We start from the raw sequence: 16824 nt of genomic DNA, 5'->3' as shown, positions 1-16824 counted from the left end.
GAATTACATTTCAAATTCTCAGACCTTCCTCAGAAAAACAAAGTGGTTCCTATTTCCAGTCTTTCAGGAAGGCTGGGAAAGAAATAGTTAAAAATAAAATTATGTTAAGGTCAGCAGAGACAGCATCATGATTTCCATGTTTTCCATATTTTCCAGATATGGAATGATTTCTTCTAACAATACAGAACAAAATACTGTTTAGCAAGAGAAGTAAATTGAGGCTGTTTTCATCTTTTTCCTTTGCCAACACAATGGAGCTGTCTCCATTAATATAACCTTGAATGTGTTCATTTTCACACATTAACCCTTTAAGCCCTATAAATATAAGCAGTCTTTCTGACTCACAGAGAAAGTGCATTTTAAACTCCTGAAAAAAATGGAGAATAGAAATTTTAATTAAAGTTCTCCTTGTACACATGCACATATAACCCTCCCTTTAGCAAAGAAAAGCCCTTTTAAAATTAAAGTTATCATGCTGAAATAATTAACATAACTCCTGGGAAAAATGCATAATCTTTGCATACCAAATGCCAAAAATGTCTAAATGAACTATGTTTAATAAATATTACATTTCTCTTTGAGTACATAAACACAGTTAATCATGCATTGATAGGTAAAAAGTACTTTTAAAGCTCTAGGTATTGCAACTTAAACATTTTAAATGTGACCTGCATCTTGGTATTTGCAGGTCCCTGAAGGATTCAAATCTTCCCTCCTCAGAACACGACCCAGCAAGAATAACTTAGCAAATACCAGGAATCTCAGATCAACAGCGCTTTTCCACAGTTGCCAGGATTGTATGCCACCCTGCTGCTCTTAGCTGAATCACGGAGTGCATGGTCTGCACCTCCGAAGGGCCGGCACGACTGTGCCACTCCTGCAGCTCCGGGGTACTGACTGCTGCTCTGTTCTGGGGCAAGGGTGGCAGTTTTAATGGGTGTCTTGGCTCATTGTATGTTCATGCTGCATGAGTCCCACTGACCTAATTATGTGTCCTCAGTGCTTGGCATGAGGCTGATTCCTTACTTCAGGGTATCAATATTTTGGTGTGCAGAGAAAAAATTTACAAGAGGAAATATGGAAAGTGCCAGACCCTATCTCTGTGCTTTTGAGGCACACCTTTTCAAGCCTGTCTGCTTATCAGGCTCACTTAAAATAAAATCTCAGTCTCTTTCAACACCCAAAAGAGTGCAGTAAAAATTGTTAACATCATTATTTGTTTTGCACACTTAGCAAGAAGATTTAAATGCACTAAAAAAAAACCCATCCTTGACTTCAAGGTTACCATGGGTGCATGATTCTGCATAGGGTGAAGGAAAAGATCCAAACAAAAAAGCAACATGATTTCCTTCAGACTTCTATATTACCACTCCTCCACCCAGGAACCAGCTACATTCTAACCTTGGTTAACAATATACACAGCCACAATCAAAGGATAATGCAAAATCCTTCACACCAGTTCAGGTATGTGTTGATCCATGAAATCCACCTGTTCCTAACCTCTCCTCCCAGAATTCAGAGTGCACTTGAAGCCCAGCTGCAATGGTCCTCAGCCATAACTACAGCTCCTCTACAAGGTCCTCTACCTTGAGACACTGGTCTTTGTGTAGCCAGTCACTTTAATAGACATATGTCATCTTTAGAAATAATAATAAAAGGAAGTTATGAGCATGGTTGTACCATTTAGCAGCTAAGTATTTAGTAGCTCTATGTAAAAGTAGCCACTATCAGCCAGTGAAAGCAAATTAATTATTTAGATATATTTATCGGATTTATAGGTCAACTGAAGCTAAAGCTAGTTAATTGAAATCCTGATAACAGATTGAAGCCTGTGCTAGATCCTGTACTGTGAAATGCAAAGTCTTTATTAAATAAAGCCATTAAGAAGGATGATAATCCCTGTGGCCTTAAATATGAATAAGGTGCAATGTAAATAATAAAAGGCAAAAATCCAATTTTCATGCAGTGAACTTTCAAATACTCTGCTGTTTCCATTAAATTACCTTTTATTCAACATATTGTAATGGCACTGAGGGCACATCAGGATTCCTTGTAATACAGTTATTGTTCAGCATAAAAACTGGTTTTTAACTTGAAGCAGAAAAGTGAAATATTTTATTTGGCTTCTCATATGTCAAATGACATGAAAATTGAGAACAAAAGCTTCATAGATGCAATAGAAGAGAAAATAAACAAAGGAAAAATAAACACATGCAAACAAAAAAGACTCCGAATGCGAAGACAAAAGAAAGAAACAGGGTATATAATAGTAGTTTTCCAGTTAATTTTACAGAAATTTAATACTAGGAAATAGAACGGAAAAATAATTTCAGTAACTAAAGTAACTAAACTTGGATATAGGCCAAATGGAGCTGTAGCACACAGCAAAGGAGGTGAAACTCATCAAAGCTCTTTACCCAGAAGAAAATCTGGTGTGAAATGTCTGTCACGCTCCTTACAAACACGAGGGTGATGACAAGAGCTTGAGTGCATCAAGTGTCACAACAGCACAGTGTTCCAGTCTGGAGGCGTGTGATCACTCCCTGGTTCCGCTGTGCTGGTAGTAGGTCACTTTGGATGTGTTTTAACTTCTCATCACAAAGGGAGCACTGATATTTACTGTTTTCTATAAAGAATTCTGTGGAGTTAAGAGGCACTAACTAAAGATACTTTTATTTACTGAAAAACTGGAAACAAAAGGTCAAGAATTTACTATTATTGTTGAGAAAAACAACACCCTTATTGCAAAATTTAAACAATCCATTAAAGATGAGACTATACTTGTTATGAATGTCAAACCATTTTTCCACTATAAGCGTTTCTGCAAATCAAAAGAATTCCTCCAGCAAAGTCGTGATGGAATAAAGATAAGAGAATGACTCCATTTTTATTCAATTCTGTATTCAATTTGGAAGCATTATACCTGAAGAAATCCTTCAGCACAAAAATGCAATTTTCCTCATGGCATCTTCATACTGCATTAAGGTGTTTAAAGAATCAACAGTAGAAATGTCAACTACTGTAACCTCACAAAACACATAGACATTCATTTTACAATATTTATTTTTCACTGTCTGTAGCTGTGTCTGCCACATCCTATTTCCTGTGCCCATTCTCTGGTGTTAAGAGTCACAGAATCACAAAATGTTTTGGGATGGAAAGCACCTTCAAAGATCATATACTTCAACCCCCCTGCCATGGGCAGGGACACTTTCCAGTAGACCACGTTGCTCAGGGTCCTATTTAATCTGGCCTTTCTGAACATTTCTGAACATTTCCAGGGAAGTGGCATTCTGAACATTTCCAGGGATGCGGCATCCACAACTTCTCTGGGCAGCCTGTTCCAGTGTCTCATCAGCCCTCACAGTAAAGAATTTGTTCCTTACATCTAATTTAAATCCACTCTCTTTCACTTTAAAACTGTTACCCCTTGCCCTATAACTACAGGCCCTGGTAAAAAAAAAAAAAACAACTCAATATATCTTTCTTATATGCAAAGAAAGCAAACACATGAAATACAAGGGGAAAAGCAAATCTATTCATGGCATGCGGATCAGAAAATAATAACACCTGACAGACCTACAATAAAGTAATACAATGACTCCATCAGTGCAAACCATTATCTTGAATAATATTTGCTCCAGGTCAGTGAAGCAAAGGTATTTGAATGACGTTTCTTGAGCTTTTCTTCCTAGGAAGGAGAGTATTGCCTTCCGGCAGCACTCTCAAAAATGGCTCTACTGAGGTGCTACGATGTTGCTACTTACTACAGTAGTGATTTCTCACACCTCCCACCAAACTGAGTCAGAGTCCTAAAGAGCAGATCTGCCAAGTAGCAGATTACTCACAATCCTTCATTAATTACTGAAAAAAGCCACAAAACCCAAAACGGTGTTTATTTGAAGCTCATTCAGACAAAGCTACTAAACAGCTTGGATACCGAACACTACAATGGTCAGGGTCCAACCAAACTACTATTACTTCATTGGATCTGGAGCTACGTGACACCAAATAGTGAAATATTGCTATAGAGGTATCTTTTAATGTTCTTTTAAACTCTTCAGGGGAGGAAAAAAATAACACAACAAAAAACCCCCAAAGCAACACTTATTGTTTTACCTGAGATTCATTATGGTCTTTATCTGCTTGCTGCCAATTGCACTGAGTTTCCACACTAATGAGACACTTTCAGACTGACCACAGTCTTTACTCAGCATTTGGTTTCTATTTATTTCACCAGCACTGAACAGGTATCACTTATTCGGCGAACTGGCATCACTAAGTGAAACCTTTAAGTCATAAGTTGACTCATTAAAGAGGCACATGTTCATCAAAAGCATCAGATCAGTTGAGGAACCTGAACTCCATCCAGTTTCCTGCTTATCTCTCATTTTAAATGTGAGCTCAGATTCTTTTCACCCCAGCCTCTGTACCAACAAAAAGTTTCCCTCCAACAGCTATGGAAAGTATTAAATGAAACAGCTTCTTCTACATCCAAGATCCTATTAAAAACCCACCCACTTTCATCACAATTTTCACTATCAGATGAATTCATTCTCAAGTGATTAAATTTAAGAAGAAAGGCCCCTCTGACAGGGCAGTATCCTAGTGTAGAAAGTACCCACCACTGCAACAGTGGTATCACTGAGAGAATTACAGAATCATCGAGGTTAGAAGAGACCTTCAAGATCATCTAGTCCCACCTCGTTGATACCCAGCACTACCATAATCACTCTTAAACTATATGCCCAAATGACACATTCAGATCCTTCTTGAACACTTCCAGAGATGATGACCTCATCCCCTTCCTGGGCAACAATGATGCCTAACCACTTTCACTGAAAATTTTTTTTCTAATATTTAATCTGAGCCTTTCCTAGTGCAACTTAAGGTCATTCCCTCTCATCCTTTCACTTGAAAATGGCAGAATTTAAACTTCTATTTTGTATAAAATCTAACTGACAAAAAGCCAAAACACATTAAGGAGGTTACAATAAATGAAATATCTTCTGGAATTTTTAAGCCTCGTTTTATGAAAAACAACTACAAAAAATTGAAGAACATTACCCATTGGAAACATTCCCTCTTCTCCTCCATACTGTGCCCCTTTTATTGTCACCTCTGTGCACCCTGAATTCTCCTCCCATGTGCATGGGTAGGACACTGCTTTGACTACTCTTCACATGGGCCACCACCTGCTTAGAAAACAGAAGCCAGGGATTAGAGGGAGATGACCATTCAACCCTGGTTGTTGAGTTTCTGTTTGTTAATAAGCACAAAATTACCTCTCCCTGGTTGAACAATATTATCAGAGACGCTGGAACCTACACAGCCCCTTCTTTAAACTGCACTGAATTATTTTTAACAGGAGTGACCACCATGAAAATATACATTCAGAGAAAAGTGAGTCTGACTGCATATAAAAGGAAGTCCTGTGTTCATAAAAGAACAGATAAAACCCCAGCTAGGAAAAAATAAATATTCCTTTCTGCAATACAGATCAAAGGTACCATACTTTCCTTTAGAAAATAATATACTGATTATTAAAAAAGATGTAATTGGTTCAGATTTTACATTGCTGCATGACTGTGAAATATAAATAATCAAATGTTTTCCACTATGATCTAACACCAGGATTACCTATACAGCAGAAGGGAATAAGCAAAAAAATTTCATCTCATGGCTGTCAACTATTATTTTACTGTATTTTATGACGTATGTGCATTACTGTATTCTCCATGGGCTTTTCATGATTTGTTTTAGAAAGAAAGTATGCGAAAGAATAAGGATCTTCACATAAAAACTCTTGGCTGAAATGCGAGTTGCTCTGGACTGAACTCAAGGCCATCCTTGCCTGTCTCTTCCCCATTGCTGCACCCTCCCCACATAGAGCTGGCCAAGGAGCAGCAGCCCTGGCACTGATGCATCCTGCCCACTCAACGTGCTGCAGCTCACACTTCTGCCAGGAAAGCCTCTGCTATTTCTGAGTCTCATCTCATGACATTTTAGCACAAAATCACAAGTCAGCTCAGCAGCAACGATCAGAAGAGCCCAACACGACAAGTCTCAGCATCCTCAAGTGACAGGTGCCTTGCACCTACTCCCCTTCCTCCTCTCCAGCCAACCCCTTGCTGGGCATCCCTTCTCCCTCCCACAACAAGCACAGATATGTATTTTTGGGGTGCAAGAGGAGTCTGCGTGTGCGCACCCCTACGATCCCTTAAGGACACATGGTCCATCATGAGGGGGTCATCCTGGGCACACATGCAGAGATGCAACAGGACCAGCCACTGTGCCGTGACACAACATACACCCATGGCTGGCACACAGTGACAATAATGCACAGTTTACTGAATTGGATACGGACATGAGAAGAACACATGGAACAGGCCTTTCTGGCAAAAAAAATATACATTCAGGGAGATATATATATTACACATATATACATATATTTGTGTGTGTCTAATTTACAGATAAATAAATGTTAATGGAAGTCAATCAAAACACAATCAATCAAAACAAAACCTTCCTTATACTTCCTTCTAATCCATTCTACTTCACTGTGTTGAAATAATTACAAATTCATAAATTATTACTGTTATTGGAAATTAAAATGTATTGATTCACTTATAAGGATGACAATATTGCAAACCTGGTACAAGCTGCAATAAAAGCATTTCAAAACACATACGAAGGCAGCCAATAAAGAGGCAGCCTGCTAAAAACTGTTTCAAAATTAAATTAGAAATTTAAAAGTAAATTTATAAAATGTGCATCTTTTCATAATAACTCTCAGAGGAATTTTTGATTTGAATTATCCCGAAATTAATCCACAAATAAACATGTTCATTAATATTTACTGAAAGGATAATTTGGGAAAGTAAATACGATAGTGCCTCTGTTTGGCTGATTTCTTGGCTGTAACGCAGAACGCAATCAGGAGGTAGCATAGCAAACACAGCAGCGTCCCCTTCGTTTGGTTAGGACCACAATATCTTTACCCAAAATCCACCCACAACTGCAGAGTCAATATTTTAGATCTCTCTTTCCCTCTACTCATCTTGCACCTAATCCCACTTTAATGATACATCAACTGCAACAATTAATGAACCTTTGTCCAGAACGGGAAAGACAGCTTAATGAGACAGTAATACATATTAAAATCAATAGTATTCAGATTCAGTATTCAGATGTGTCTATTCTAGTCCTCCCTCTGAAAATAACTGAGACTGTAGGAGAAATGATCATTAGCATTTAGATAACAATCTTGCCAGCCTTCTGTTACAATACCTTGTCTTTAGAGTAAAACTGGGATTTGTTATCTCATGCAAGCAGACCATTCTAAAATTAGCAATGGCAAATTCATATTGGTTTGGATCAGATCTTTAAAAAACTTGGAAAAAAAAATTAATGCTAACTTGCCTGAATAATGGGACTCTCATGGCTGTTGCTGTAGCAGCAGAAACACACTCTAAGCATTGACTAAGAAGCAACCTCTTCTAAATAAATACCATTTTTGTGCAGAGAAAGGCACTCCTTAACCATATGCAGCATTAGTTTCACTTGTCTGATAAATCATATTCCTGCTGACAGCCAACACAAGGGACAAATTCCTCCCTACCACAAATCCTTAAGGTATCTTCAAAACAAAATGAGGCTGAATGCCACAAAGCAGGAAAGGGTTTTGCACCTTTGTCCCATCGCCACTGCAAGTAGACAAAAATTCCTCAGCATTCCTGAGTCAAATTATATTATGCAAACACTATGGAGAAAGAAAACAGTTCCATCTCTCTCTTTTTTTAATTAGTGAATCCCACAGCCTTCCCTCTCCTGGCACCCAGTGCTGTCAGACAGCTAAGCCTTCCTGTTTCCAAGGCAGGACAAGATGGAGAGCTGCTGCAGAAACAGCTTCACAGCATGCATGAGGGCAGGCGTCCCCCAGAAACTCCTGCCCTCGGTCAGCCACATGCAAACCGACCAGTCGCACCAAAAATCCCAACCGCTCTGATGGGACAAGAAGCCAAACTTCAGCAGGGGCTAAGCCATGATTTCAAACTGCCAGAAAACAGTTATAAGACAAACCCATTTGTGGTTTTCACTATTTAACCCCTCAACAGCTGGCCCTGCAGACGTGGAAGACTGAGTACAGTGCCAAGTGCCAAGCCCTTCTGGTGACCCACAGAAGACAGGCAGCGGAGAGGTACAGCTCCATCAGTTCCTTTGGGCAGATATTCACCTGCCCACTGCCAGAGTTCACAGGTGACCCCAGTGCGCAGCAAATTCTATGGAACCACTAGAAGTTATGCTTAAAAGACTGGGCAGAAAGTGCTCTTGATTCCAGATGTTTTACATTTTTCTCTCTGCCTTTGAAAACAAAATGTCTTTTTAATACCAAAAGTAATATTCCCTCCTTTTGTTCTTCCCCTAAACTAAGAGGTACTTCATGTACATATATCATTAAATTAATGTTTGTTCTTTCTAACCAAACAAAAATGTTCAAATTACATACAAAGACAATTAGATTAAATTATTAGGCACATGCTCTGGGGTTTTTTTAAAGCTATTCAAACAATTTTAAAGGCTTTTCAGCAATGTTCTAGCAACATAAGCACAACTTCCCACAAAGAGGAGGTAACAAGTTTAACATTACTGCTGAGGAAGATGGTACCAGAGCCAAGTGAGTAAAACTAGCACATCAGCAAACCTCCCAGCACCCTGTAAAGTCAGGAAAAGGCATGGCTCAAGCTGTCAGAGAAATCCAAACTGGCAGAGGAAAGAGGATACGGTGCTGGTAAATGGGGTGAACTTATTCCCAGGTCCATCTACATGATGCACTACAAGGAAATGTTTCTCATTTTTTTAACTCTTCCCTTTTTTTTTTTTTCTTTTGCATAATGACCAGACCAGTAACTTTCCAGCCAAAGTACCAATATGCTCCCTGCAAGACACTTCTGTCACCAGAAGCAGTTTGGTTTGGTGCAAGACTAGGGATAAACAGGTAGTTTTCAGCTGGCACTGTATTTCCCCATCGCTCCCTCCCCAGATGCAGAAGCGCAGCTGCTGTGGGAGCTGGGCAAAGCCAGGGTCATGCAGCTTTCTCAAATCCCGTAGTTTATCTTTATTCAGGCTCTCATGTCTTTTTAGAACTAATCTTGGGTTCTTCCCATGACAGCTCACCCCAGATTGGGAAAACCTGTTGTAAAATATCAGATTTTTAACAAGACCATACTGACAATGCTTGCAAAAAATCGGTTTGGTATGTGATGAGTGAAGCTGAAACCACGTGCACCCTGAGCTGTTTTGGTCTGTAGAAGTCACAAAGTCCCTGAACAGTGAATGAATCCAGTGCTGTAGAGGTCAGCAATTACAATGCTGTAATGCTTAAAGACATCATTCAGAGTGAAATATTAGTTATAATGCCTTCTGAAGCTCAAGGAAAGGCTTTTAAGAGTGATCTATGGCTTCAGAAGAAAGTGGCATCCCACAGTCAAAGATATATACAGATGGGTTACTGTAGTGCAAGAAGGAACTATGGTTTTTATCTGAAATTTAAGCAGTGCTTCTTAACAGAAACACTAGGAAATATTGAAAAGAACAGTGAAATTAGAAAGGACAGTATAAATACAACAGTGCAAAACTCAAGAAGTACCCAGACAAACTTTTCAAGTTGAAACTGTAATGGGATTATCAAACTAAAATTATGAGACAGCAGACAAAAATAACTCTATACTGTAAGAAAATACCTTCCTAGAGAAAAAAAATCCTTCATGGCATAAATAAAATATTGCTGTAGCATTTTATGTGGCAGCTTATTGATCGCATGGACACAGCTTTGTCTACAAAGAGCACGCGTAGCCTCCCCTTGACCTGCAAGTACACGCACCCAGCATTAACAGCCAGCGCCTGAAGCCAGTCTGACCTGTTGGGCACCCAGCCAGCACCAGGAGTCTGCCTGAACATGAACTGATAAGATTAGAAACAAGGAATACAGTGTACTGTTACAGTCTATACACAGTGCACATCACTGCATCCCTGCACTGACACATCCTGCAAACAAACTGCAGCATCTCTGCCAAACCCCATTCAATGGCAGAAAACAACCGTCATAGCTTCAGTGTATACAAGCAGCGCTTTTTAATCTCCCGAAATCCCAGCCTCTTTAGTAACAAATCTGTGCTTGTAGGGCAGCATCCTTCTGAAGATTGAGAAGCACATGATGGTGGGTGAGCACTACTGGGACAAGTTTTCAGCTGGGAAATGTAAAGCTCAGAAAGTTCATGCAGCTTGTCAGCATGTTCTGTGTGTGCCATAAAACCACAGCAGCACCATCCTCCCAAAGAGTAAACAGCAGAGATTTAGGGGAGGTGGTCAAAAGTTGCCAGGGTTAAAACATGTACAAGATTTTTAGGGCTGAGTTGAGAAAGCCTATCTATCTGCCTTTGAGTAACCAGCTACCAAACACCAAACACTGTCATATACTAAGTGTTACCAGCGTTCATCATGAATCATTCAGAAAGATGACGTACAGGGATTAAACTTAGCATTCACATTTGACATCAAGAGGAGTCCCACAGAGGCATGTCACAATGACACAAACTAACAGGGAGGGTCTAGGGCTAGTGGCACAAAGCCCTCTCTACTGCCCCTCGACTTTTTTAGGCATGACTGAGCCACTGCTGTCCATCCCAATCCAGAAGTACACTGTCAATACTGGCACGTTTTGGTCACATCAGATCCATCATGCAATTTTCTAGTTTGCAAATAAGAAGTTAACATTATCACCCAACGACAAGTAAAAATACTCCATTTCTGAAAAATATAGTGGACATGAAGATAACACCTGTAAATAACACATTTTCTGAAAAATGTAAGAGCTCAGAACAATGAATTTTTCTGATGCAGCCCTTCAGCAATCCCCTCTCCTACGCTCACTGACTTCTGTGAGGACAGCTTCAATTACTAGCGTTTTAAATACTCTTGGCTATCTTTTTTTCAGAATACCCTTTAGTATGGTAGTTAATCTCCTGTGTCAAAACACATTTTTAGCTATCTGCCAGACAAAAAAAAAAAAAAAAATTCTCAAGATCAGAGCCTTTGACACATGGAACATAACTCCTTTTTGGATGGCTTTATGACTAAGTTCAGGCACTGACCAGCCAAACTACGGCATCAGAAGCAAATTAGCAAGAATGAACAAAAGTAAGGTAAATCCACGGGTCTATATACATGGCATGCTGCTGAATGGCACTCCTGTCTGTGCAAATCCAAGCATTAAAAAGCCAAGTCGAGGAGTCTCCTCTGCCAAAGTGCATCCCCTACACAATCCACTGCTGCTGTAATATACATAAATGCATATAAATGCCAGACTCCATCTGCTTCCTCTTGTGTAACTTGGGGTGGGATCTTCACCTGATAGAGAATGTATCCAAGAAGGAAAGAAACACAGTGGTGGAGAAATACTGAGAGGTCTACTCATGTTCAATCCACTATAACCAGTCTAGGATCAGGCAAGACTCTTACAAAAAAAGTAAGAAATGTCTCTTTTGGAGAATTTCTACAAACAGAGCAGCTGAAAAGCCTATATAGCAAATTGCTATATAGCATTGCTCCCTCTGCTTGAAAAACTTACGTGAAACCAAAGGCTAGCAAATGGTAGCTTTCCACCCAAAATAGTGAAATAGCTTTGCAAAGCTGATACATGGGAGAAGCATCCAGTGCAACACAGGGGAGTGCAGCCCATCCGTCACTTCACTCAAGCACGCTGACACATCATTTTCCTTATGTGCACATCTTACTCTCCACTGTTACCTATAACCCCATCTGGTAATGCACCACATGTCTATCCATCAATTCGGCCATGTTTTCTCCTCTGGGAAAAAGGAGAGACATGTTTTGTTTTTCTAGGTTGTTTCTTTTTCATGCAAATGTAGTTCTCAGTTTGTATTACGAGCAAGCAAGTAATAAGCACCGCATCTGGAGTGGGAGATGCCTGGTTCAGGAGGAAATTACTGGAGACTTGCATGCATTTAGCTGGCTATTAAATCTTGCGAATTGCTAAAAAAAAAATTAAAGTTATAAACTGCAATAATTGTTGAATAAAAACCCAAACACCACACTCAGTAAAAAAGGCAGATTTACCATAATGCCCCAACAATCTAAGGGAGCCATTTACTTTGACAAAACCTGAATTCCCCAAGCAATTCAACAGTGGTAATGGAAACAGAGGAGCCAATAAATTATAACCTTGTGTGTAATGCGCCTACCATTATAAACCACTCTTAGCCTCCTGCTCTATTCCCTGGGGGGAGCACACAGTTGTTGGATTTCCTTTCTTTCATTCTTCCAGTGTGCTCTTTCAGCACTCGGACCCTTTTATAATGTCTAATACCATACTCTGCATTTACACAGCAGCTTTAATGTGAACATCTCAAAATACGTTATACCATTCAAAAAATGATTATGGTTTTTTTCAGGCTGAAACAGAGGCATTGAGTCACTAACTGGCTTACCAAAGGTCACATACCATTATATATATATCAATAAAATCCCAAACACTGTTCAAGCATATACTAGTAGGTAGGCACCACTTCCAGATCCCTTCTACTGAAGATGTATACCACAAATCTTAAAACACCTACAGGATTTCAGTAGTTTTCTGAAGAATAGTCTTGGACAACTTTAGGAGCATCACCAGTGTCAGTTCACCTCCAGCTCAGCCCCTCTCATACTGACTTTTAGCAGTCTGAATAAACTAAGTCTGTGATAAACTATGGGAAAAGAAAAACCAAAGACCCAATTAAGAAATACAAACCCCCTAGAGTTTTTCCAAAGTCATAAACAACATTTGTTGATTTTAGAAAACGCCATCTATGCAAAGAAGACTACCCACAAACTATAAGGTGCCGAAGCAAAACACAGGCATGATAGCAACACAGAGGCTGACCCTGCTCTGTCTTCTACGGTTAATTAAAACTCTTGCAGAAACAGATCCCTGGTGTGATTCTAACATATCAGTCCAAGGATGTGGGCAAGACTGAAGTCTGACAGAAGTGACCTTGGCTCTCTGCCATTACACTTCACAATTAGCAGTTTCCTTCCTAACCAGAAAGCTTATAATGGTATGTCCCATTTTACATACTGCATTATCTAAAATGAAAGGTATTAATTAGTAAAATAGTGTAATTTGCATGTAAGCCCCAGGCAGCACATCTACAGCAATTTCTGAAATTTTTATATATATATCTATGTATAAAACAAAGAATCACTTTCACTCTCTTCAAGGCAGCTGACCTGTCAAAGACCAGCGCAAGAGAGAAAAGGATGCAATTCTGCTCTTTCATATCAACCTCAAAAAGCCTGATTCTAGCCTGGATTGTACCATCTATTGTTTAGCTCAGAGAGAGGTTCTGCACTCTTGTCTCCAGGACTGCTCAGCAATCAGCTGTATCAGCAGCTCCGAGGAGGATTATTCTCCCCTGCTGCTTTTTTTAAAAGCAGATTAGTTCAGACTTTCTTTCACTGTAATGAACCTTGTAAGGATCAAGCACATTGCATTGATTTCCAGGATAAAATTGTGCCATCAGTCAAAAGGCCAAGCAAACAGTTTCACAGACCCACTCTGTCCCAGCAGACCCACTGCCCCAGAATCACCCATTAACCCCAGCAAAGGGAAAGGAATGGTAGTTGTTAACCATAAAAGCCAAAATGTGATTCTCAGGTCACGGAACTTTGCTTTCTGTCAAATTCAGATAGGTAACAACTCTCCTAGAAACAGAACTGATGATGTTCACCGAAGTGCTATTCAATCAAAGCCAGAAAATGATAGAATGCAATGTGCTCTTACTTACTACATGGTATCTGCAATAATGGCTAGGGAAGTGACTTAAAAGCCTGCCAATTTATGGTAAAACAATGAAAATTCAACTTCCCTAAAAATTTGCAAGTAACTTTCCACATCACGCATTTCCTTTCATGGGCACCTTCCTGTAATATCCAAGCTTGACTAGGACTTAAAGATTTGATAACCAGAGATTGTCTTCTTGTTGGGTGATCACAAAAGCCTGGTCAGAGTGCAAGACCCTGCCCCTGCAACATGAACACTGCAGGTGTAATAAACAGACCCTGCCTCCCACAAGAGAAGACTACCTGGACATCAAACCAGACTGTGGGACATTGTATTTTAAACTACCTATTGAGTGCAAACTTTCCTTTTTGTAGATCGGAAAGCAAAGAAGACAGGAGTTGTCTGCTGTGATGAAGCTGCAGCAATTAGTTAAAAAACAAGTAAAAAAGCAGAGGGCTATATCCCATTGCCTTTCTTCTTTAAATTGGACAAATCATTATTAAATACCTGAACCTCATTGAAGACTACAACTCAATAATAAAGGATCTACCCTGAAATATTGCCAAGCATATTTCACTTCAGACTCCAAAACTGAATTTTATGGAACAATGTATGGCATTTGCCATCATTTCCTGTAGGCAAAACTTCAAAACACTGGTACAGGTCTATTAATTTCTTTTAGAAAAAAAAAAAATTAATTGAAACATTTATTATAGCAGTACAACCTAACAAGGAATCTCTGCATTGACCTTTCCAAATCAAAAGCCTGTAAACTAAACTACAGCTCAAGCGGATTTCATGAAAGATCAAAGACAACTAAACATATCCAGTATATATACGACATTAGAAGATGAAGTTCACAGTCATAAGTATGTCCATTGCAAATTCGCCTGAAGAGGTCCAGTAGTAAATTTTATCAGATCAAATTAAAGAGTAATATATAGAACACTGGGAGGAACTGATCTTGTCGCCTTTGAGCCAATGGACCGCCTGCCATGGATTTTAAAGGGCACAAGATCGGGTACTCGACTGCAGAGTTAAACAAAATAAATGGATATGCTGCAGTACTAGCCTTCGATAAACCACGCACCTTATATATAAAAATGAAATTACGTTCCCTTGGGAGGGGAAGTTGCATCTTCAAATCCCACTACGTTCCGGCTGTCAAGAGGGCTCCGTGTGGCTCTGACCGCACCGGCAGAGCCCCAGGAGCGGAGGGGGAGACTCGGGGCTGCGAGGAACGCGCCGGGACGGGACCGGCCGAGCGTTCTTACTGCCTTCCCCGCAGGCAGCGCGAGGGTGGGAGCCAGCTCCTGCCCGCACCTGACAGACACCTGGCGCAGCCCGACACGCCGGATAAAAACGGTTTCGAGGCACTGTGGTTCATAACACTGGGAGCAAGTCCGGCTCTGCTACACCGGGGACGGCCCCGGAGCCCGTCGGTGCCCGTCGGCAGCTGCCCCACAGCCGAAATGAGCCCGCGGTCGCGGCCACTCCCGCCGCCCGCGGCCGTCCGGAGTACTTTGAGGACATCCCCAGCAGAACCTCCCATGGTTAGATCGTGGGGGGACCGCAATCGCCGGCCGCAAGTCCGAGGGGCGGCGCCCGTCCGGAGCCCCGCGGGCACACAGCCCCCGCCGCCTGCGGGACGTCCCGCCGGCACACCGGGAACCCGCGCACGCCCGGCCGCGCTCCCCCGGCCCGCCCGGTCCCGGCCCGGCACCCACCTTTCCCAGCAGGGCGCTGCGGCTGGCGGCCGCCAGCTCCCGCAGGCTGGCGGCGGCCGAGGCGGCGGCGGCGGCGACGGCGCTGGGGGCGGCGGCGGGCTGGGGTACGTGGGGCCGCGGTGCTGGGGCTGCCGCTGGCGCCCCCGGCGGCGCGGGGCCGCTGCCGGATGCCGTCCAGGAGGCGGACGAGGAGGATGTTGGCGGGCAGCTCGTCCACGCCGCAGCCCACCAGGATGCGGCACTCGGGGCAGCGCAGCTCGTGGCGGGAGCTGACGATGCTCTCCAGACAGCGGCGGCAGAAGGTGTGCTGGCACGGCAGCACCTTGGCCGTGGTGTCCAGACGCTCTAGGCACACGGAGCACTCCAGCAGGTCCAGCAGCGACGACTCGTCCATCGCCGCCGCCGGCTCCCGCTCCGCCGCCGCTCCGCCGCCGCTCCGCCGCCCCCTCGCCTCCGCCTCCGCTCCCCGCCCCGCCGCCGCCGCCTCCGCCTCCCTCCGCGGGGCAGCGCAGGGCCCCGACGCCTCTAGGGCCGCCGCGGCCGGCGGCGGCGAGGAGGGCGGCGGCGGGCGGCGGGGGCCATCGGGGCGGCAGGGCTGCCCCCGGCGGCGGGCGGCGGCGGCGGCGACCCGGGAGCTGCCTGGGCGACGCTGCCCAGCGCCGTGCGGCGCGGCGGGGATGCCAGCGGCAGGGAGTGGAGCGGTTCGGGAGGAGGGCACCTGCCTGCCCGCGCCCTCTCCCGCTGCCCGGCGCGGCTCGGCAGCTGCGGCGGGGCCCGGCGAGGCGCCCGCCGCGCCTCCGCGCGGGGCGGGGAGCGACGGGGAGCCCCGGGGGGGCGCCGGCGGCACGGCGGCCGCCCCGCAGGCGGTCCCCGCCGCCTCGCCGCCGCTCCGTGGCTCCCTGTAACCCGACCCAGCAGGGCTCGCAGCCCGCTTTCCGCCGCCGCCGCTACTCCCTCCTCCTCCTCCTCCTCCCGGCGGAGGCTCCCGGACAGGCGGGGGCAGGCGGAGGAGACCCTTCGGGGAAGCCGAGGACACGCCGGTGGGGGCGGAGGGGAGCCCTGGGGGCCTGTCCGGGCGCGGCGCGGGGAGCGGCGACGGTGCCCGGGCGGGCGGGCCGGCGGGCTCAGCATCCCGCGGCAGCGGCGCTCGTCCCGCGGGCCGGCGGCGCACACGGAGCCCGCGGCACCGCCATCTCTGGCGGCGCGGTGCCCCCTGGCGGGCGCGGGGACACGGCACATCACCCCCCCCGTCCC

General features: G+C 43.7%; 1 protein-coding gene across 1 annotated transcript in view; it reads right to left on the bottom strand.

Annotated features, from left to right (window-relative positions):
- SH3RF3 (SH3 domain containing ring finger 3) overlaps positions 1-15964 on the bottom strand; it is a 249861-nt gene extending 233897 nt beyond the window's left edge. The window contains 2 exon segments of the mRNA XM_050331229.1: positions 15571-15679; positions 15681-15964. Of these exon segments, the coding sequence (XP_050187186.1) occupies positions 15571-15679; positions 15681-15964 (393 nt within the window).
- Between the last annotated feature and the right edge of the window lie 860 nt (positions 15965-16824).

This window comes from Myiozetetes cayanensis, unplaced genomic scaffold (genome assembly GCF_022539395.1).
Source record: "Myiozetetes cayanensis isolate MyiCay16 unplaced genomic scaffold, myiCay2020 scf5-8, whole genome shotgun sequence".
NCBI lineage: Eukaryota > Metazoa > Chordata > Aves > Passeriformes > Tyrannidae > Myiozetetes > Myiozetetes cayanensis.
Note: the sequence above shows the minus strand (reverse complement) of the source record. Positions and strands in the feature narration are given on the sequence as shown.